The 23,193-nt window shown below is 35.1% G+C and overlaps 1 protein-coding gene across 3 annotated transcripts in view; it reads right to left on the minus strand.

The window, feature by feature from the left end:
• The window catches only part of ANAPC1 (anaphase promoting complex subunit 1), a 108,489-nt gene that overhangs the window by 25,424 nt on the left and 59,872 nt on the right, over positions 1–23,193 (minus strand). For all 3 annotated transcript variants that reach the window (XM_055327481.1, XM_055327479.1, XM_055327480.1), the window contains exons 31-39: positions 22,725–22,859; positions 22,471–22,553; positions 21,486–21,564; positions 20,715–20,789; positions 9,414–9,490; positions 8,808–8,898; positions 8,666–8,719; positions 7,577–7,770; positions 1,960–2,046 (exon numbers count right to left, since the gene is read on the minus strand). In XM_055327481.1, the coding sequence (XP_055183456.1) occupies positions 1,960–2,046; positions 7,577–7,770; positions 8,666–8,719; positions 8,808–8,898; positions 9,414–9,490; positions 20,715–20,789; positions 21,486–21,564; positions 22,471–22,553; positions 22,725–22,859 (875 nt within the window). The remainder of the gene's footprint in view (positions 1–1,959; positions 2,047–7,576; positions 7,771–8,665; positions 8,720–8,807; positions 8,899–9,413; positions 9,491–20,714; positions 20,790–21,485; positions 21,565–22,470; positions 22,554–22,724; positions 22,860–23,193) is intronic.

The raw sequence follows: 23,193 nt of genomic DNA on the forward strand, positions 1-23,193 counted from the left end.
TTCATCCCTTATAAAATCAGTTCTCAGATAATCCTTTAATACCGCACACAGGCATCTATTTACCTTCCAAGGAACTTACTTCTAGCTATTTGTTTATTTGGCTCAAGGGCTGGTAGGGAGAGAGAGAAGGAAAGCTATTCTACAGATACATACTTTTACACAAATATACACACTTGGAATCCAGGACACAAAAAACTAATGGGTAAGATTATATTTTTCTGTGTGTGTGCTTTTCTGGGTTTTCAAAAAAATTTATATTTTAGCATTTAGACACAAAAAAGCTTTTACATTATAGGATGCTATAAAAGGATAAAATGAGAGTTCAAAGTTTTCTTTTTAAATTTTAGTAACAGCAGTAGAGTTCCTCTTCCCATCCAAACCTTCCCTTTCCTATAAATTGATTAGAATTAAAGCAGAGGGGAGCTCTTGCTGCTGAACTCCAGGTGCAAGTAAGTGGAGCCTACTGAGTACAGGACTCCTAAAATGACAAATGTGTCTAGAAGGCTGTTGTCCAAGGCCATTTTTGTTGACTATAAGCAGGGTCTCTGAAACCATAGGGAGCACACGGCTCTTCTTAAAATTCAAAGTGTTTATGCTTGAAATGAAACTGAATTCTCCCTAGGGAAGGGATATGCTTATATATACAAAGCAAAGAACAACACAGTGACTCCTGGTGGCAAAGTGAACAAAACCAGGGTAATCTGGGAGAAAAGTAACTCGTGGAAGAAACAATGGCATGATTCGTGCCAAATTCTGAAGCAGCCTTCCTGCTAAAGTCATTGCGCACAGAATCTGTATGATACTGTACCCCTCAAGGATTTAACCTTACTGAAAAATAAATAAAGGTGTAGATGTTGTTTAAAAAAATAATTAAAATCAATCAAAGCCAGGAAAAAAAAAACGGTATTTATCAGTTACATAAAGGTTCTTGGTGCTTAAAATCAAATTGCTTTGTTTAAAATAGCTAAACCAAATGATTCTCCCAGCAATATAGGAGTGTGGCTCTCTGTTGTACCCTAACCACCAATAACAACTCAAAAAGTCTTTCCTAAACTGACAAACAAGAGACCACTTGTCAGAGTTGCATTAATTTAACAGGAATATGCTTGTCTGCCTATCATCAGAGTTCGGATGTCAGTCAGTCCACTTTTGTAAAACAACAACTTCCGTTTATTATTACTATTTTAAGCTACTAGAGCGTGACAGCTTAATTACTACAGTCAGTGGCTCCAACTCCTGATGCTTCTCTTGGATAATGAATTGAACACACTGGTCATCTCAGATGTCATGGGAATAATAAGGTGCTATTTTCTCCCCTCCTCCACATGCAGCAGAAATCAACTATGCCTAAAACTGCCAGGGAGACTGCAGTGCTGATGGCTCTTCATGCTCTCAAAGCAGAGCTTCTGTATTCTCACACCTTTCCTACATATCTGACAGTGAATGGCTCACTGCCACTTCTAAGTTGCCTTTGATTCTTTGCTGCATTTTGTTTTTTGTGTCCCTTCTATTTCATTTATATAAAACTTCTCAACATTCATGTAAAAGAGGGAAAAAAGGAATTCATATAGACACTGCCACTAAATCAGACCAATTTCTCTCTAGGAATTAAACAATTATACTATAAAACATAATGTCTTGCTTCTGTTGGCTACTATCTTTTGTTTGATGAACTTTTCCCTAAAGATAACCTTGTTTGGCCCACTTCTGGGTTAACAGCAGTTCTACTGATTGAAAAATGGTGGAAGACTGATGAATCCATCCATCAGATGTACAAAGTTCTCTTTTGGTCTAATACTTAAGAGAAACATTTTCAAAGGCTTAGTCAGAAAGAGAACTAAGTCCAAGAAGAAAATAAACTAATTTGGAAATGAGTCCATGGAACCAAAGAACAATCAAATTACCCCCTTTTGGAGAGCTTACAAAAGATCACATTGAGGAAAGAATCACTAGACTCACCGGTTGTCAGTGCTGTGAGCTGGGAAGTGCGGGTAAAGGGCACAGAGGAGGGCAGCAATGGAAGAATTTGATGTACTCAGAGAGTACCTGTGAACCAAATGCAGAGAGAAAGACATTATTTTTTTTTTTAAGATTTTATTTATTTATTCATGAGAGACACAGAGAGAAAGACAGGCACAGACACAGGCAGAGGGAGAAGCAGACTCCATGCAGGAAGCCCGACATGGGACTCGATCTCGGGTCTCCAGGATCACACCCTGGGCCGAAAGCGGCGCTAAACTGCTGAGCCACCCAGGCTGCCTGAGAAAGACATTATTAATTATACTGTGCAAACGTCCAAGGCCTTCCCGAGAATCAGGAAATTGGGGTACTGTGGCAAGGCTCACTTATAAAATGCCTTGATAGATACAAGAGTGTCAATGCTGTCAACATTTCACTTTCCAGTGAGTCCTTAAGCCATTTCAAGATCATCTACTATTAAAAGTGAAAGGAACATCTCACAGATGTTAACTTTCAAAACTTGACTTAATAAACATGAGTTTTGGGATCCCTGGGTGGCGCAGCCTTTGGCCCAGGGATCCCTGCCTTTGGCCCAGGGCGCGATCCTGGAGACCCGGGATCAAATCCCACGTCGGGCTCCCGGTACATGGAGCCTGCTTCTCCCTCTGCCTGTGTTTCTGCCTCTCTCTCTCTCTCTCTCTCTCTCTCTCTGACTATCATAAATAAATAAAAAAATTAAAAAAAAATAAACATGAGTTTTTAACCTAAAATACCACAGTAGTGAGGACCATGAATGTAATCCTAGAGATGACAGATATTGAAAAAAATCATGTATGAAGGACACCACTTCTTCTCCAGTTCTACACATACTTCCTTAGACAATAATAAACCTCACTTCTAAAAATACAGGGTTTGTGACTGGGTATCTCAATTTTTTTTTTCTGTTTCTGTAAAGCCTGAGCATCTCCTCAGAATGATGGACTAAATGAAAAAGGTAAAAGTTTTCATAAATAGTTAATGTATAAACAACTATCCCTCCAAGTACAAACAGCTTTTTTTCTAATCAATGTGATAAACTTATTTTTATAAAGGCCACATACTCTTAATAAAATCTTTTGAGATTTTCCTTATATTTTAATGTTGCTCAAACTCTACATGGCAAACAGGAGATTACTCTAAAATTCTAGTTTTTCTTAGAAATATTTTGAAATAAAGATGAGACCGAAACATCGGGATCCCTGGGTGGCACAGCGGTTTGGCGCCTGCCTTTGGCCCAGGGCGCGATCCTGGAGACCCTGGATCGAATCCCACATCGGGCTCCCAGTGCGTGGAGCCTGCTTCTCCCTCTGCCTGTGTCTCTGCCTCTCTCTCTCTCTCTCTGTGTGTGACTATCATAAATAAATAAAAAAATTAAAAATTAAAAAAAAAAAAGATGAGACCGGGTATCATATAAAACCATTGTTGTAGATAATCAATATAAATATTTGTTTTATTATATACAGATATATGTCCTCAAGAACTTAGCATTTATCACATATACACCTATTTAATGAATTAGGAAGAAGAGATTTCAAAATCTAAGTAAGAAAATATACCTACTCTGACATAGGCTTAAAATAGGCCATTTTCTCTTTACCGTTTTGACAAAGCCAAAATCCAAAGATAAACATTAGATATTAATGTTAAAAAATTTTGAGATTAAACATAGGATGTGGATATGCAATGAGAAATTTAAATGTTGTCACAAAGTATGCATAATCATTTAAAGATCAAGAATCATTAGAAAAGTGGCAGCACAGTGGGAGAGAATCTACTCAATATGAAAGCAGAGCAAGTAGGGTCACAGTGTGAAACAAAATATTGAATAAGAGTATAACAAAATTAAAATTAAAAAAAAAGAATGAATAAAGTAAAAAAGAGATAAAGGGGTTTATTTAGAAAGGAAAATAAATTCTCAAAAATTATAAAATAAGAATTTTAATATAAGATTTCTTTAATCATTCTTAATTCTAAACAATTAAAGAAAGAACAATTCTACAAAACCTGTTAAAAAGGAAATATACACCATTCTGATAATCTCTACCTTTTATCCTTCTAGAAAAGTGGGCTCCAATGTTTAAGTCAGTCTTATAGAAGAGAGAAAAATAAACCGATATGACTTGTAAAAATTTTACCAGTTGATGAAGGTCACACACACTAAAGCTAAATAAATGAAAGGATACACCACATTCATAGATTGAAAAACTCAGGGATCCCTGGGTGGCGCAGCGGTTTGGCGCCTGCCTTTGGCCCAGGCGCGATCCTGGAGACCCGGGATCGAGTCCCATATCGGGCTCCCGGTGCATGGAGCCTGCTTCTCCCTCTGCCTGTGTCTCTGCCTCTCTCTCTCTCTCTGTGACTATCATAAATAAATAAATTTAAAAAAAAAAAAAAAAAAAAAAAAGAAAAACTCAGTATTATATAACATTTCAGTTCCTCCCAAACCAATACATAGACTCAATGCAATTATGACTGATATTTTATGAGGTTATTTAGGATGGAAAATCATAAACTCCAATATTTATATAAAAATTCAAAGAACAAAAACAGAAAAAAATCCCAATTTGGAAGATTTATTCTACCTGATATCAAGACTTATTATAAAACTATAATCATTGAGACTATGGTATTGGTGCAAACACAGAAAAATAGACCAGCTGAATATAGTAACAGCCCAGAAATAAATATATGTTGTATACAGACGCTTAATTTATAATAAAATGGTATCGCAGAACAATGGAGAAAAGATGAACTTTTCAATAATAGTGAGGCATCAGTTATCAAAAAATCATATAGAAAAATCAGGTACAGGTATATTTTATATCCAAATATGAGTGAAAAAGTTAAAACTTGTTGAAAATAAAATATCTTCATTTGGGGGGGGTAAGGAAATATTTCATCAGAAGGACAAAAAAGTACAAATCATAAAATAAAAATGTAAATAACTATTCATCAAAAGATACCATTGAGAGTTAAAAGGTGAACCACTGAGCAAGAGAAAATAAGTACAACACATTAAGAGTGACAAATGGTTCAGGATCATAATGATAAATGAATATAGGATAGTCAGATTAACAAAAACAGTAGTATAACAGTGGCTATTAAGGGCTGGCAGAAGGCGGCAACAAGGAGGTGTTTTTTATTTTTTTATTTTTTTTTAATAATAAATTTTTTGTTATTGGTGTTCAATTTGCCAACACACAGAATCACACCCAGTGCTCATCCCGTCAAGTGCCCCCCTCAGTGCCGATAAATGAATATAGGATAGTCAGATTAACAGAAACAGTAGTATAACAGAGCTGTTAAGGGCTGGTGGAAGGTGGCAACAAGGAGGTGCTTTTTAAAGGAAACAAAACTTCTATTCTGCAAGGGAGAATTCTGGAGATTGGTGAATACACTTACTACTACTGAATTGCACATTCAGAAATGGTTAAGAAGATAAATTTTAGGTTATGTGCATATTATCACAAACCAAATTTTTTTTTTTTTTTACAAACCAAATTTTTAAACAAGTAAGCCAATATGAAAATGGGTAGCAGGAAACTTAGACATCACGAAAGGAGATTTCCAGTTAGCCATTAAAGATATAAAAGGTGCTAAATATCATTATTCAGAGAAATGGAAATTAAAACCACAACTACTACCAGATGGCTAAAATTAAAAAGACTAACAATAAAACCAGTGTTGAAAAGGATGGGGAGTAACTGGAGCGTCACACAACACTAATGGGTATATCAGGAGCACTGATGGCATTATCTATGAAGTTAGGCATACATATATGCTCATAAAATACACTCATAGATCTATATACAACAAAATCAAAGATATGCATAAGAATATTCATAACAATGGTGCCTGGGTGGCTCAGTCAGCTCAGCATCTGACTTCGATTCAGGTCATGATCTTAGGGTCCTTAAGATTGAGCCCAATCTCGAGTTCCCTGCTCAGTGGGGAGTCATGTTCTCCCTCGCCCTTTGCCCCTCCCCCTACTTGTGTGCACATGCCATCTCTCTCTCAAATAAATAAAATCTTTAAAGTTAAAAAAAAAAAGAATATTCATAATAGCCCTAAACTAGAAACAACACATCTGTTAAGAGCAGAGTAGATGATAAATGTGGTATAATCATACAATGGAATTTAACAGCACAGAAACATGAATACATCACTGCTACATGCAACACAGATGAATCTCACAAATAATTTTGAGTTAAAGAAGTACAATTAACCCCTGCACAATGTGAGGGTTAGAGGTACCAATCACCCTGCATAGTCAAAAGTCCTTAAACTTCCCCAAAGCTAAACTATTAGCCGACTATTGACTGGAAGCCTTCCTGATAACATAAACAGTAGATACACATATATTTTGTATGTTATGTGTACTATGTGCTGTACTCTTATAATAAAGTGAGATACAGAAAAGAAGTACTAGGAAAATCATAAGGAAGAAAAAATATATCTACAGCACTGTACTATTTAACCAAAACAATCGTGTGTAAGTGGACCTGCACAGTTCAAACCCATATTGGTCAAGGGTCAACTGTAAGTATGAAATAATACACAGTGTATGATTCCATTTGAATTTCAAAAACAGGCAAAGCCAGTCCAAGGTGTTAGGAGACTAAACAGTGATTATCTTTGGGTAGAAGTGAAGTAATAGCTAACAGGAGAGGCATAGCAGGGGTAGAGAGAGGTATTCTGAGTTCTATCTTGATCTACATAGTAGTCTACAGGGAAGTCATAAAAAGATGAAGTGGTCAGGAATGACAGATGTTGGAAAGAGACCAAAGAAGGGAAAACCGGGGCAGCCTGGGGGGCTCAGCAGTTTAGCGCCACCTTCAGCCCAGGGCCTGATCTTGAAGACCTGGGATCGAGTCCCACGTCAGGCTCCCTGCGTGGAGACTGCTTCTCCCTCTGCCTGTGTCTCTGCCTCTCTCTCTCTCATGAATAAATAAATAAAATCTTAAAAAAAAAAAAAAAAAAAGAAGGGAAAACTAAGAAACTCTCATAGGACTTGATGACTAATAGTGTCCATAACCTTTATGAGAGAGCAGTTCAGTAGAAGGGCAATCATTAAACAGTGGGGAACAAGGGGCAATGCCCTGAAGAACTAAGTACTGACTCTTCTACAAATACAGAGCGAGGATGGTAAGTCTACTAAGTAAGGCATAAATTGATGTTTAAACTATTTTTAAAAAGCCCTTTTAAAGGGATCCCTGGGTGGCGCAGCGGTTTGGCGCCTGCCTTTGGCCCAGGGCGCGATCCTGGAGACCCGGGTTCGAATCCCACATCGGGCTCCCGGTACATGGAGCCTGCTTCTTCCTCTGCCTGTGTCTCTGCCTCTCTCTCTCTCTCTGTGACTATCATAAATAAAAATAAAAAAATAAAAATTAAAAAAAAAAGCCCTTTTAAAGAGTAATAATGTTCCTTGATATGCCAACAGCTAGTCAGGATCAAAAAATTGTAAGTATACCCCAAAAAAAAAAAAAATTTGTAAGTATCTTCAAACCAAAATAAATCACTCTTACAGATGTTGTTCGTGAGATCTCTTCATTGAAGAAAAAAATATATATTCATTTACCTTCCTCCTCCCAGAAAGAGAAGTCCAAGGGCCATATGATGGGCTAAGTGGAAACCATAGTTCATTTCACCACCTGTTTTCATGTGTAAGAAGCGACAAAGCTGCAAAACTTTCAGATTCCCCGAGCCAGCCATTACCATGGCAAGAGACAGCAGCACCACACTCAGGCAGGTTTCTAGGTTGTAAGGACCTGTCTGGAAATGCAAAAAGATGACATACTACAACTACTGCATTACATTTATTATCAAAATTAAATTGGCCAGCATTAGACTACAAATATTTATAATTCTTAAAAAGCTCTAAAAAAATTCTGATTATGAAATTTAAGTTCAATGTAGAAAATTCAAAAAATAAAGCATAACAATGGAAATAACAATGCCTTGGGATACTAACACCCAAAGAGAACTGCCATAAACATTTTGGCCTTCCCCCAAATATTTTCCTGTATCTAATGAATCTCTTTTCAAGTGAAATTGGGATATTACTATACATGATATTTTTAACTTTTTAAAATCTATCATACGTAAACAATCTTCACTCAGGAAAAATTCCTACAGCACAAGATTTGATAGCTCTATTGTATAACAACACACAGATATACCATAATCAAATTTACCTAATTACTTTCAGACTTTTTGATTTTTCAGTTTTCTCATATTATATATAATGTTGCACAAATCTGTGTGGTTTTCATTAGGAAATAAAATCTTATAATCTCCTGTCAGTAGAGTAGCAATGCCTCAAAAGGAATTGCAGTTCTACTAAGTGCTAATTCTTTTTTTTTTTAAGCGCTAATGTTTTAAAGAGCAGTTACCAATATTCAGTCCTGCGACAGAATGGCATAGAGTATGACATTTCATGAAGGATATGGTTTTTGCTATCACAAGAATTAGAGATTTTCACGGGTCAGTATACTTTCACCTAATTAGTACCCCAGAACACAAATACAAAGATGAGCCAAAACTTCAAATCTCCCATTCTAAACTCAAATTGCAGAGATATTTAACAACACATAAGTAACTGAATTATCAGTGAATTTTCTTCAAGTTCAATTTTATTCCCAAGAAAAATGATCATAAAAAGACTTACTACAGAAGCATTAGGTGCAGACAAATAAGTCATAAAATCTTTTGCAAACTTATGCTGGAAAACAAAAGAAAAACAAATTGAAGTTAAAAGATGTGTATCAACGCTTTGTTAAAAAAGAGAATAAACTAATAATACTTCTTACCAAACAGTTAAAGGCTGATAAGTTTTCTGAGCCAGCAAATCGAAAACCCAGAGACAAACAGGCTCCTGCAATTATGTAGACATGGGCTTGCCTGAAAACAGATTATAAGAAATTTAATACTACCATTATTTGGCTTTAAAAATTCATTATTACTTTTCTTAGGGTATAAATAATAAATATTCCCGTTCTCTAAACTAGTTTATATTCTTTTGGGAATGCTCAATTGTGCCTCTACTCAATCAGCAGATTTCTTCAGCAGGATCATGCAGCCCTCGTTGATAAAGTATGCCTCTTGACTGCATGTTTCACACACAGCAAAGAAGATAATTTTTAAAAATAACTGCCATCTTTTTTAATGAAAAGGATAAAAGAGGAATATGTACAAGCTAAATCTCTGATACTGTTTTTTGAGGGCAAGAGCTCTACACTTCAGTGACCTAAACAAAAATAAAAATCAACTCTGTAAGCATCTGATAAGTAATGATTAGAAACATGGGGGATTCAGAATTATTTAAATCAAGGACAGTACTTTTACCAAAGTATACTTCTATTTATTTATGAGATGCTACGCTAGTTCACTTGAAATATATATATTTCATGACTTACGACAAAGTTTCCAAATTCAAATCCTCTGAGCAAGGCAATTCAATTTCACTGAGAGAGATACTATTTTCTCTTATAATCTGTCAAGACAGAAAGTAAGAATATCTGGATATTAATATTCAAGTTACAAATATTAAATGATTTGAAAAATAACATTCTGCTTTTGGGGCACTTTGGTGGCTCAGCTGGTTAAGCATCCAACTCTGGATTTTGGTTTAGGTCATGATCTCAGTGTAATGAGATCAAGCCCCATATAGGGCTCCAGACTAGGTGTGGAGCCTACTTAAGATTCTCTCTCTGCTCCTCCTCACAAGCTCCCTCATTAAAAAAAGAAAGAAAGAAAACGAAAAAGAACATACAGCTTTCCACGGCCATAATTACATAAGCCATTTCATTCAAATACATATATTTTAATCACATTGAATGCAATCCAATTTCAAATCTAAGATGGGCTCAACAATAGCTGAACAGAACTGAATATGTATGAACTGGAGGACTGAAGTATATTCTGAGTCAATAACAGGGTGATAATATTTCACACTAGTGAACTGAAATACAAAGATGATTGTAGAATAGAGCTGGGGCAAGGATACGGGAAAGCAGTGGGGAAGGGGGAAAAAAGCAACTGGAAAGAACTCTCATCAGAGACATATACTTTTTATTCATGAGGGATTTCTAGCCTTATGCCTACCAGAGTAAGATTAGTCACTAAATTACCCAAGCTAAACTAAATTGTCAATACGTTAATCTGTAACTACTGTTTAGAAACACATCCCTTTCCTTATAGTGTAAATAAGTAAGCAAAGCTTTATCAAATTTAAATAAGATTTAAATTATCCACTTAAATCATTTAATTAACTTTAAATTTTAAAAATCATTCTTTAATTTTTTAGAAGACTCTTTAGGAGAGTAACATTTCAGGATGCTTTCAATAATAAACCAATAAATATTCTATTCTAAATGATATAATCTTATGTACTGAACATCACCAAACCAAAAACTTGAAATACCTTCTCTTTGATAATCTCAATGAGGTAAGCAATTATGCTGGCTGTGTAATACAGGCTGAGAACTACGTCCATCTTTCTTCCTTCCTTCCTCTCCAGACTTTATTTTTAATTTTGAATGTTATTTACTCAGAAATTGAATGACATTCTGAGAAACTGATATAACTCCAAAGCGAATAATTTATATACACATAGATAACCTAATCATAAGTTATATAGTATTATAACATCATATAGGAATGGAATATTTCTTTTTTTTTTTTAAATATTTTATTTATTTATGCATGAGAGACATATATAGAGAGAGGCAGAGACACAGGCAGAGGGAGAAGCAGGCTCCATGCACCGGAAGCCCGACATGGGACTCGATCCCGGGTCTCCAGGACCGCGCCCTGGGCCAAAGGCAGGCGCCAAACCGCTGCGCCACCCAGGGATCCCGGAATGGAATATTTCTATTTTGACAACAGGCAATTATAAGCTCCTCTGGCTTCAAAAGAGCATGTGCCCTAGAGGTTAAGGCCTAGGTTCAGCAAGGCCCACACTAGCTCTGTGACCATGGGCAATTTTCTTTTTGGTTTTTTAAAAGATTTTATTTGAAAAAGTGCATGTGCACAGGAGCAAAGGCAGAGGGAGCTGCAGGGGGTGGGGGGAGACCCCCTGTTGTGCAGGGAGCCAGTTGCAGGGCTCAATCTAGGGTCCTGGGATCATGACCTGACTGAAAGGCAGATGCTTAACCAACTGAGCCACTCAAGCACCCCCTCAGGCAATTTTCTTGACTGCTGTGTCTCATCTGAGAAATGAGCACAAAGATATCCCCACCCTTAAGGGTTCCTGTGAGAATTAGAAGACTCAATCTACTCAAAGCTCTTAAAATTAATGTCTGCTACATACTAAATCTTAAATGTTGGTTGGTATCATCACCATATCATTAACTGTGTATTGTAACACTATACTTGATCATAAGCCATTAAAACCATCACTAAGAACTTCAAAATAACTGGAGGAGGAGAGGGAGAAACCTTCCTCAATATGGTCCTTGTCATCTTTCCTATGGTCTCCTAAAGTTTAAAAAAAAAATCAAAATTGTAAGGAGTAATCAAAGGAGAAATACAACCCTTTAAGGGCAAGGTAAGCCACACAGGAAGTGAACATGAAAAGACCACCAAACTCCTCTGCCTTGAACAGGGTATAATGGAAAATGCTTAAGATATGAAGTCCTATTAGCTAGTTTCACTTTTTCTTCACCTCTTAATAGTTGGGTGACTCTGGACAATCTGTCTTCTTTCAATTAAGAGTACATTGTGATGGTCTAACAGTAGCTCTAGCTGACTTTGAGGAGTTCATAATCTAATGGGTGTACAGATATACTGATAATAAACAAAAATAGCACACTGTGCCCATCCATAATCTGAGGGCAACACTTGAACAACTCACAGTACAGCACTGCCTAAGAGCATAACATAAGATTGTATATTAAAGCTTATAATGAAAAAAAAAGTGCTTTGAAGACATTATTTGTTATTTTAGATGCGCCTTAAGTCCAAACAAACAAAAAAGCCATTTCAAAAGTAACCTTTTTAGGGATCCCTGGGTGGCGCAGCGGTTTGGCGCCTGCCTTTGGCCCAGGGCGCGATCCTGGAGACCCGGGATCGAGTCCCACGTCGGGCTCCCGGTGCATGGAGCCTGCTTCTCCCTCTGCCTATGTCTCTGCCTCTCTCTCTCTCTCTCTGTGACTATCATAAATAAATAAAAATTAAAAAAAATAAAAAAATAAAAGTAACCTTTTTAATACCTCTTTGGACACTAGGTTGTTTCCTACAAGGTGCCCTGCGCTACAGAATTAATGAGTGGGTAAAACTAGGGAAAAAGTGGAGAGTAATAGGAAATATCAATGAATAGAAGAATGAATTTGTTACATGCATTTGGGGATCCTTGAAGTAAACAAGGCCAAATTTTAAAATATTAGGTCTGAAGCAAAAGAAATATCAGAAAGATAACTTTCTAAAAAAGCAATTATATTAAAAGCCCAAGGATCACATTTCTACAAAATTAAAAAGAGAACTCTGACACGGATTTTCACACTTTCTGTTCTGGAATACAATTATTTGTGTCCATGTTTAACTTTGTAAACTAAACTTAGTAAATTTACTAGAGTTTCTTGAGGACAGCCTACATGTCAGATGCATGTTAAATGTAGCCTAGAGTTTAGCATTTACAGAGGTCATTTACAGAAGATCAACAAATACGTACTGAAAGAAGAAATGGAAGGAAAAAGCATAATTTTATCCTACAATATATATTTTAAGGAGCATTTTCTGAAAGAACTGACATTTCTGACATCCAGATGTGCTGGGAGTTAAAATTTTGGTGACAAATGGCTGAGTCCATTAAAACAACTCTTCCTGTTTCAAATTAGTGGTTAACAAACTGGAAGAATCAAAAATAAATTTAGGAGTTCTACTTCAGAATCAAAAATTTGATTCAGAAGAATCAAACAAATAAAAATAAATCTAGGAGTAAAAATAAACTATCAGACTGACTCTCTTACAAAGAAATATGAATTCTGGGGGAAATAAAAAAAACAAACTATCATGGCAAGGGTCAGCAAACTTGTCTTTAAAGGGCCAAAGAGTAAACATTCCTGAGTTGTAGACTATATCGTTTTTTTTTTAACCATATCATTTCTAAAGTAACTCCTGATTTCTGCTATTGTAACACAACAGCAGCTATACATAATAAGTAAATGAATGACATGGCTTGTTACGATAAAACTTTATTTATAAAAACAGGTGGGCTAGTTCCCCAATCCCTGACCTAATGGCACTAGATATTAAACAAAAGTAAGCAGTTTCTAGAGGAGAGGTAACACGTGGAAGACCAGAAAACCAGAGAGTAAGTTTCCTTTTTCATGGCTTCTGGCCTGAGGGCAGGTCCTACTCTGCTATAAAGGGCAGCTAAAACTCCAATTAAAAATCCATGGTCCTGGGGGATCCCTGGGTGGCGCAGCGGTTTAGCGCCTGCCTTTGGCCCAGGGCGCGATCCTGGAGAACCGGGATCGAATCCCCCGTTGGGCTCCCGGTGCATGGAGCCTGCTTCTCCCTCTGCCTGTGTCTCTGCCTCTCTCTCTCTCTCTCTCTGTGTGACTATCATAAATAAATAAAAATTAAAAAAAAATCCATGGTCCTTCTGGCATGAATCAAACAGAATACAGGGCTTAGGAAACCATGGCCACTAGAAGGTGAGAATGGAATACTATAAAGGAGAGAGCTACAGAGGGCAAATCACAAATTCTGTGCATTAATTGTGTGAAAATGTCTGCCTAACATGTGAATCACATGTGAGCAGGGCAGACTCCAGGAGCCCACAGAATAAAAGAACTAAACTGAGATTAGAGTTAGCACCCAAAAGACAGGGTTTGACATTTGATTCCAAATAAATTATTTGTCTGCTTTAAACAAAATGTATTTGTGTATACATAACACACACATACACACCCGTATCAATACTTCTTTGAGGAATACAACAGAATCCAGAATCTTCAAAAGACAACATTCACAATGACTAAGATACAATTCAAAATTATTAACATAAGAACAAATAAGAAAATGAAACCTATTCTTAGAAGACAATATAAAACAGTCCTGAAATGACCACAGTGTTGACATTAGAAGGATTTTAAAGAAGCTCTTGTAACTAGAAAGATATGAAGAACAATATGCTCATAACAAATAAAAAGGACAAAAATCTCATCAGAAAAAGTAGAAATTATTTTTTTAAATGTAAAATTTGCAACTAAGAAGTAAATGAAACTCAAAATTCACTTCATGGGGGCACCTGGGTGGCTCAGTGGTTGAGTGTCTGCCTTCAGCTCAGGTCATGATCCCGAGGTCCTGGGATCAAGTCCTGCATCTGGCTTCCTGCAGGGAGCCTGCTTCTCCCTCTGCCTAGGTCTCTGCCTCTCTCTGTGTGTCTCTCATGAATAAATAAAAACTTTGATGAGAAAAATAAAATAAAATAAAAATAAAATTCACATCATAGACTTAATAGGAAAAAATAGAAATGCCCAAAAAAGTCAGTGAACACAAAGATAGATCAACAGAAGTTAAGCAATCTGCACAACACAGAGGAAAAAAAGAACAGAAGACAACAGGAGTTCTAGGATGATTTCCAAAGGCTTTAACAAATAAATAATCGGAGTCTAAGAATAGGAGAAAAGAGAGAATGAGGGAGAAAAAAAATGTTGGAAGATATAAAATTAATGTGAGACATAAACTTACAGATTCAAAAAGTTCCTTAATAATACAAAGAAAACCACAACTAAATACATCATAATCAACTGCTGAAAACCACATATAAAAAGAAAAATCTTCAAATCAGCTAAAGAAATGACACAATAAATGCAGGTAAAAATTCAATGACTTCTCACCAGAAATAATGGAAAACAAAAAACAAGGAACATCTGTTAAGAGCTCAGAAAAAAAACTGTTTTGTTGTTGTGCAGTAAACAGTTCATCTAGCAGGCCTGAGACTGCTACCCATAGAAAGACCTGCTTGCAAGGCTGGCCCTTGGTTGGCATCTGGAAACTTGAATGGCAAAGAGAACCTGACACTTGTAAAAAAAACTTTCCCTAAATGACAAGAGGCTTCCTGTGTCTCAACTATTTGTACAAAATGTGGGTTACACTGACACGAGCTATCTTCTAAGAGTCTGCTTCATGGTAGGCAGAGGATGTCTATATGACCAGCCCTCAATAAAAATCTTGAGCACTTAGTCTTTAGTGAGCTTCCTCATTAATGACACTTCACATATGCTGTCACAATTTGATGCTGGAAGAACTGTGTCTCATGTGACTACTGGGAGAAGACTCTTGGAAGTCTGGGCCCAGTTTTCTCTAGACTTCTCTGCACCCAACTTTTCAATTGCTAATTTTCATTTGTTTTCCTTCACTGTATTGTATCATCTGAGTATGACTATATGCTAAGTCCTGAGTCCTTCTAGTGAATTACCAAACCTTGGAGTGTTTTTGGCATGCTCCAAAACACTTATCAACCCAGATTTCCATATCTAGCAAAAATAACCATTCAAAACAAATTTCAAATTAAGACATTCTCAGCTAAAAGAAAATAAACAGACTTCACTGCCAGTAAATCTGCTTTGTAAGAAAAGCTATAGAAACTTCTTTAGCCTGAAAAAAATGTCATCAGAGGGAAACATGAATCCTTAAAAACATAAATGGAGATAATGAGATATAATAAAATCTCAGAAGATATAAATGTCAAAGAAAGCTAAAAATTTCAATTAATAGGGCAAAAATTGGGGTGCCTGGGTGGCTCCGTAGCTTAAGCATCTGACTCTCGTTTTCAGCTCAGGTCATGATCCCAGGGTCCTGAGATCAAGCCTGACATCAGGCTCTACACTGGGCCCTGCTTAAGATTCTCTCTCCCTCTCCCTCTGTCCCTTCCCTCCCTTCTTTTTTCCTTCTTCCCCTTCCCTCTCCCTCCTTTTCAAATAAATAAATAAATAAATAAAGTTCTTTAAAAAAAAAAAAGGCAAAAATTACCAGAATGGATAAAACACAAGATCCAACTATATGCTGTCATTAAAATATGCATCTTGAATAGAGACACAAATAGGTTGCAAAACAAATGGGCAGAAATGGGTAGATCATGAAAACAGAAACAAAAAAAAGAAAATAGAAACAAACAGAAAAGGCTAGAGTGACTATGTTATCATTAAATAAGAAAAATTTCCTTCAAGAGAAAGAATATTATCAGAGAAAAAGGTGGCCAGTTAATAATGGTAAAATGGTCAATTCAATAGAAACATTAAAAAATCAAAAATGTCCATAAACCTAGTAAGAGTTTCATCATATGTGAAACAAAATTTAAAGAAATGGAGTAAAACAGATAATTCTACAATCATACTAAGAGATCTCAACATCCTTCTCTTAGTAAGTTCATAAAGACTAGTTAAAAATTAGTAAAAACGCAAATGGTCTAAATATTACCACTATCTTAAAGAATTCAAGTATATAAAATATTACATCTAGCCACTGCAGAGTACACATTCTTTTTATGTGTATACACAATATTTAACAAGAAGGTTATGTGCTGGGTCATAAAACAAGTTTCAATAAAACCACAATGAAATTAAATTTGAACAAAATTAATCATAAGGAAGTCAGAATAAACCCACATGGTTGGATATTAAAAATCCCATTTCCAGGACACCTGGGTGGCTCAGCGGTTAAGCATCTGCCTTCGCCTCAGGGTGTGATCCTGCAGTCCCGGAATTGAGTCCCACACTGGGCTCCCTGTTTGGAGCCTGCTTCTCCCTCTGCCTATGTCTCTGCCTCTTTCTCTCTCTCTCTCTCTCTGTGTATGTGTGTGTCTCTCATGAATAAACAAATAAAATCTTTTTTTAAAAAAAAACCATTTCTAAAGAAATCCATGAGTCAAGAACAAATTACAGGGATACTAGAAAATATTTCAACTAAATGATAAAAAAAAAAAAGCGTATACCGAAATTTGTAGATGCAGCTAAAGCAATACATATAAGGAAATTTATTGCTTTACAGGTAGAAAAGGAAAGTCTATGAAGCAATGATCTAAGCTCCTACAATAAGAATCTAGAAAAATGAAGCAAAGTCAACCCAAAAAAATAGAAGAAAAAAAACATTAAAGGTAAGCACAGAAATTAGTTAAATGAAAACAGTTAACAGAAAAAAATGAAAAGCAAGCATTTCTTCTTTAAAAACATGATCAAAATGAATTAGTTAGACCAATAAAGAATTTATTACTATGAAGAATGGAAGAGGTTATCTGTATAGATCCCAATGACATTAAAAGGAGCCTGTTTCTCTCTCTGCCTATGTCTCTGCCTCTCTTTCTCTCTCTCTCATACATACTGATGTAGTATGAACTTTATTACAAATCCAACTTAGCTGAACTAAATTTCTTGAAAAACAAAACTAACAAAATATTAAACCACAAGTATGAATAGCACTTACCTATTAAAGAAATCAACTACGTTACCAAAATTACAAATTTGCAAAACAAATTACATGACTTGCCCTACAAAAACACCTGAACTAGTTTCAATAGTGAAACATTAAACATTAAATTTAAGAAAAAATAACATCAATATTAAAATTCTTTCAGAAAACCGGATAAAATAGGCTCAGCTCATTTTATGAAGCCAACATAACCCTACTATCAAAATCTTACAAAAATATTTCTTAAAAAAGTAGAATTACAGATTAGAATCATACATAAAGAGATTCAAGACTTCTCACTTATTACCAAAGTAGATGAAGCAATATATAAAAATAATAATAATAATAAACAAGGATCAGGTTGGATTTATCCTAGGAATACAGTGTTTTTCTGCTGGTTCAAAATTCAATCAATGCAGTGCTTACTTTGGCAGCACATATACAAAATCCAATCAATGCAATCTGCCATAATAAAAGAGAAAATCTATCTATATCAGAAAATGTAGAAAAATGCTAAATATAGAAAAAGCATTTAGTAAAACTCATCATCCATTCATGGTAAAACTTCTTTAAAAATTAAAAATAGGGATCCCTGGGTGGCGCAGCGGTTTGGCGCCTGCCTTTGGCCCAGGGCGCGATCCTAGAGACCCAGGATCGAATCCTACATCGGGCTCCTGGTACATGGAGCCTGCTTCTCCCTCTACCTATGTCTCTGCGCCTCTCTCTCTCTCTCTCTCTCTCTCTCTCTCTCTCTCTATCATAAATAAATAAAAATTTTAAAAAAAATTAAAAATAGAAGGAAACTTCCTCAACACCTAATAAAGGACATTTATAGTGAAAAATACTTACTCGTGAAATATCGAACACTTTTCATCTATGACTAGGAGCAAAGTAAGAATGCTCACTCTCAATTTTATTCAACAATCTACTTAAGATCCTAGCCATTTCACTAAGTTAAAATAATAGAAATAAAAGGCATAAAAATGAAAAAGTAAAATCATGTTAAAGAAAACATGAGTATTTACATGGAAAATCCCACAGAATCTACAAAACAACTATAAGAACGAATACATGCATTTAAATGTCAAAGGTCAAAAAGTTAACATACAAATATCAATTTTCTATTTAATATCAATTGTATACCAGCAAGCAACTGGAAAATGAAATTCTACATAAAGATTCCACTTAATATAGAATGAAAGAACATAAAATACTTAGGAATGTACACAGTAAAAACTGCTCAAGACCTTTACCTTTCTCAGAAAAATTTTAAAAGACCTAAATAGTTTCTATATTCTTGGATTAGAAGACTCAGTCCTTACGTATCTATCTTCCATATATTTATCTATAGACTTAACACAATTTCACTTACATTCACCAGACTTTTAAATCAGTAAGGATGAAATGATTCTAAATTTTACACAAAATGCAAAGGACCTAGAGTATGCAAAAAATCATGAGAAAGAACAAAATTGGAAGATATGCACTATTTGACTTCAAGACTCGTCATTTAGCTATAGTTATCAAGGCAGTTTCATACAGGCATAAGGATCAGCAAACAGATTAAAGAGAAACAGAACAGACAGCCCAGAAATAAACCCTTATTTATCAGTCATCTAATTTTTGAGAAAGGAGTGACAGAATGTGCAAAGTGAAACAACAGTAAGGTATCATTACATATTTACCAGCAGAGCTAAAATTGAAGACTAACATCACCAAATACTGACAAAATATGCAGCAGTTAGATTTTTATAAATTGTTGGTCAAAGAGTAAAATGGTATAAACTCTTTGGAAAAAGGTTTATCAGTTTTTATCAAACTAAACATAACTACTCTAAGTAGATTTCAATCCTAAATATTTACTCAAAAGAAATTAAAATATAAATCCACAAAAATATCTGTGTCAGGTATTTATGGTAGTTTGATTCATAATAGTTAAAACTTGAAACCAACCCAGGTATCCAACAAAAGACAATGGAAATAGAAGCTGTGGACTATTCAAAGAATGGAATACTACTTAAAAAGGATGAGCTACTGATACACTCGATATCTCAAAATCATGGTGAGTGAAAGAAGTCTTATATGAAAGGATATATACTGTATGTGATCCCATGAATACAAAGTTCTACAAAAGGCAAACTAATTTATTTTCAGAAAATAAGCTGCCTTGGGAGTGGGGGATGAGTATAGATGGAGGGGGACATGGAAGGAGTGCACTTCTGGCCTTTTTTTTTAAGATTTTATTTATTCATGAGAGACACAGAGAGAGGCAGAGACACAGGCAGAGGAAGAAGCAGGCTCCATGGAGGGAGCCTGACGTGGGACTCGATCCCGGCTCTCCAGGATCAGGCCCTGGGCTGAATGCGGTGCTAAACCACTGAGCCACCCGGACTGCCCACTTCTGGCCATTTTGATAGAGTTTTGTTTACATGAGCATATGCATTAGTCAAATCTTATCAAATAGTGCATTTAAAACTTGTGGATTTCATCATATATAAATTTTATCTTAAAAGAAAATGTAAATACTGAATTCTAGTTAATGATACATATGCCAAATATTTATGGAAATATGTCAAAATATTTAAGGAAAAGTATACTACTGTCTGCAACTATCTTTGAAATTCATCAAAAAATGATGGATTAGATAGAGAATAAATGAATGTATGATTAAACAAGTTTACATAGTAAAATATTAACTGCAGAATCCAACTGGTGATATGAGTGTTGTATAAAGTTCTTTCAACCTTTATTTTGAAATTTTTCTTATTAAAATATTGGATGAAACACTACAGTGTTCTCAAGGATAAACAGATTTATTTCATAAGGAAAAAGGACCTGAAACCACCAGACATGGACAGCTGATTGCAAGGGCAATATTTAGTTACAATATTTGATCTGGAGTTTTAAAAAAGCGTCTGCTTATTTTTAACTATTTGGCTTATTAAATAAATAGGCTATAAAGTAATTAAAACCAGTTAATATATATGAGATCTAAACTTGTCACAAAATAAAATAGTATCTTAAAATAAATCTGAGCTTAATAAGGATAAAAATGTCAAAAATACCTTGTTAGGGTACTTTGGTATATTTAATTTTTAATACTACAATTTCTCAGGATCTGGGGCCAAAAGGGAAGACTGTGATCAGCAATCTCAAACTCAAAGTTCCTGTTTTCAAGACATATTATAAATCATCAATATTGCCTTTGTTTAAAAAAGTATTTTATAGGGTTTTGGAAAATCCCACAAGAAATCGTACCTTATGCTCTTAAAGGTATAACAATATTTATTATACATACTCACCTGAGGAACATTGCTATCAACCCACTTGGAATTTGGTAAAATATCATCCCACAGAATCAGGCATCGAGCAAGTGTCTTAAAAATGTAACAGACAAAATTAATTAGAGCAGGCGAAGTTCACAGATTTTATAAAAATGGTAGTATTAAAAGGTAAAAATCAGTTCCCAACTGACAGCAATTTTGAAAAATACAGTACATAATATCAACCTAAGCTAAATTCATATTAAAATAAATTGCAGATTAAGATTTCTAACACAAAAAAATACCCTAAAATTGAGCTGATTGTTATCAAAGTTTAGAGGACTTTTAAAAATTGCTTCATCAAAGAGAAGAATCTTAGCACTGTCTATATAACCTAAAGGCTTTCAAATGCTAAAAACATACAAGCTTAAAATTAAAGAATAAAGGGAAAAATGTAGGTAATTATGTCAAATAGTTATTGTCATTAATTATACTCTTAATAGTAATGCTGCATCCTTGATAAAGAATGTAAAATAAGGCAGTAATGAAGACCCAGCCACTTACTGCTTGTTGAATAATGCAAGAAGTTGAAATATCAACTCCAGGTATTATATAGCAACATGGTTATGCTTCCTGGCATTCCTACAAGTTACATCCGGGAAATTTCAAAAGAATACTACCAATTACAACTAGATAATGGATTAATAGTAAAAGGTTCCCTTGTAGAAACATTAATATTCACAAGCTAACTTGAAAAACACAATAGATTCCTCATGTTAGCAAGAAATAAAAAATTACAAAGTACCATACCCTAAGTAAGAGAAATTCTGGTTTCACAAAATCCAGCAAATACATGGTGTCAGGAGCTCGAAGCCAATCTGCAATGGATCTGTTGGTGGAGGATACCAATAAGCATTATTGCTCAAGGAGAGAATAATCAGGAATCCCAAGACAGGTTTCAAAACACTTATCCCCATTCCCTCCACTACCCTATTTGCTTTCTATTGTACTTTATATCCTCTAATACAGTATTTAATATGTATGAATGTCTATCCTACTATGACATAAGCTTTATGAAAAAAGATATTTTTTGTTTTGTTCACAGAAATATCTCCATTACCAAGAAAACATTGACATACATATTCATCAAAATAGATGAATACCTGTTTTTAACCACTTGTTAATTTTGCATCTATTCACTTTTTCTAATAGTAGAAATTTACAATACTGAAAAATTTCTTGAACCTTAGAATATTTTTTAACTTAAAAGGCTTCACATTTAAAACATGGCTTAATGTCTCCTACCCAACTTACTCTTCCATGTAAAATATAAAATAAACACCAGTTTATTCTAGAAAAGTCTAGTTTCAAGTGTCCAGCAATAATTATTGGGAATTGGGAAGGAAGATGGTGAGATTATTAGGAAAGTTCTTGAACTAAGTAGAAATCATTTTTGTAAATGGTAACCAAGAATAGAATAATGCTAAGTGTTTCTGGCTTAACCAATCCTGAAACAACACGCATAGTTAATAAAAAAGAATTTGAGCATTTTTTAATTGTCAGTGACATCAACTATAAAAAATAAATTAAATTTGGCAATTACATTGCCAAAAAATAAAATAGTAAAACATTGTTTCTAGAAAAAATCTATATAACCTATAGTACTGAAGAGAATCAAAATCAGGTTAATCTAGTATAAGGAAAATAAACACATTCAGATAATTTAGTTTTACTACTGATGTCAAAAACGAAGTCATACTATCATGGCAAGGGATAGAGTCAGGGGATGTGATACCTGTTATTGGTTTTTAAGTAGATCATAGCCAAAGCTAGAGTGGCACCTGGACAAGTTACGTCCACATTTATGGTATCTCCTTCCTATTTAAAAGAAAAAGTTTATTCATGTAAAAGAATTCTGAATTGTTACAAGTTTTTCTAAATACTAGCCTATGCTTAAAATTAACAGATTTACAAACGTTGGTAAGAAAACTACTTTCACATTGACTTAACTTCCAGAATTTTGATTTGTTGGCTTTATTTTGGACTTACTTTGATTTGATAACTTGGAGATTTATGCTTCTCCCTATGCATTCCTGCTTGAAAGCGCCTATGACCTCCAACCATGTACTGATAAAGCTGCTCAGGCACATTGAGATCAGACATACCTATCAAATTACTGCCATGCTGGAAAATGAAATAGCAAACATGTAAAAAGGAAAGCTTATGGAATAAGATTCACAATACCCATGACAAAAGAATGAACTAACTTCAAAGCAAGGTATTTTGGGTTTTTTAAATTAAAATAACTATTACCCAAGACTTAATATTCAAACAAGTTCTTAATTATTCACACTAAGAATTACTTAGAGGTACCCGAGTGGCTCAATAGGTTGAGCATCCACTCAGGTCATGATCTCAGTTATGAGATCAAGCCCTGCGTCAGGCTCCATGCTCAGTGGGCAGCCTGCTTGAGATTCTCTCTCTCTTCTTCTACCTCTGCTCCTCCCTACCCTGGTCT

Source organism: Nyctereutes procyonoides, unplaced genomic scaffold (genome assembly GCF_905146905.1).
Source record: "Nyctereutes procyonoides isolate TBG_1078 unplaced genomic scaffold, NYPRO_anot_genome, whole genome shotgun sequence".
NCBI lineage: Eukaryota > Metazoa > Chordata > Mammalia > Carnivora > Canidae > Nyctereutes > Nyctereutes procyonoides.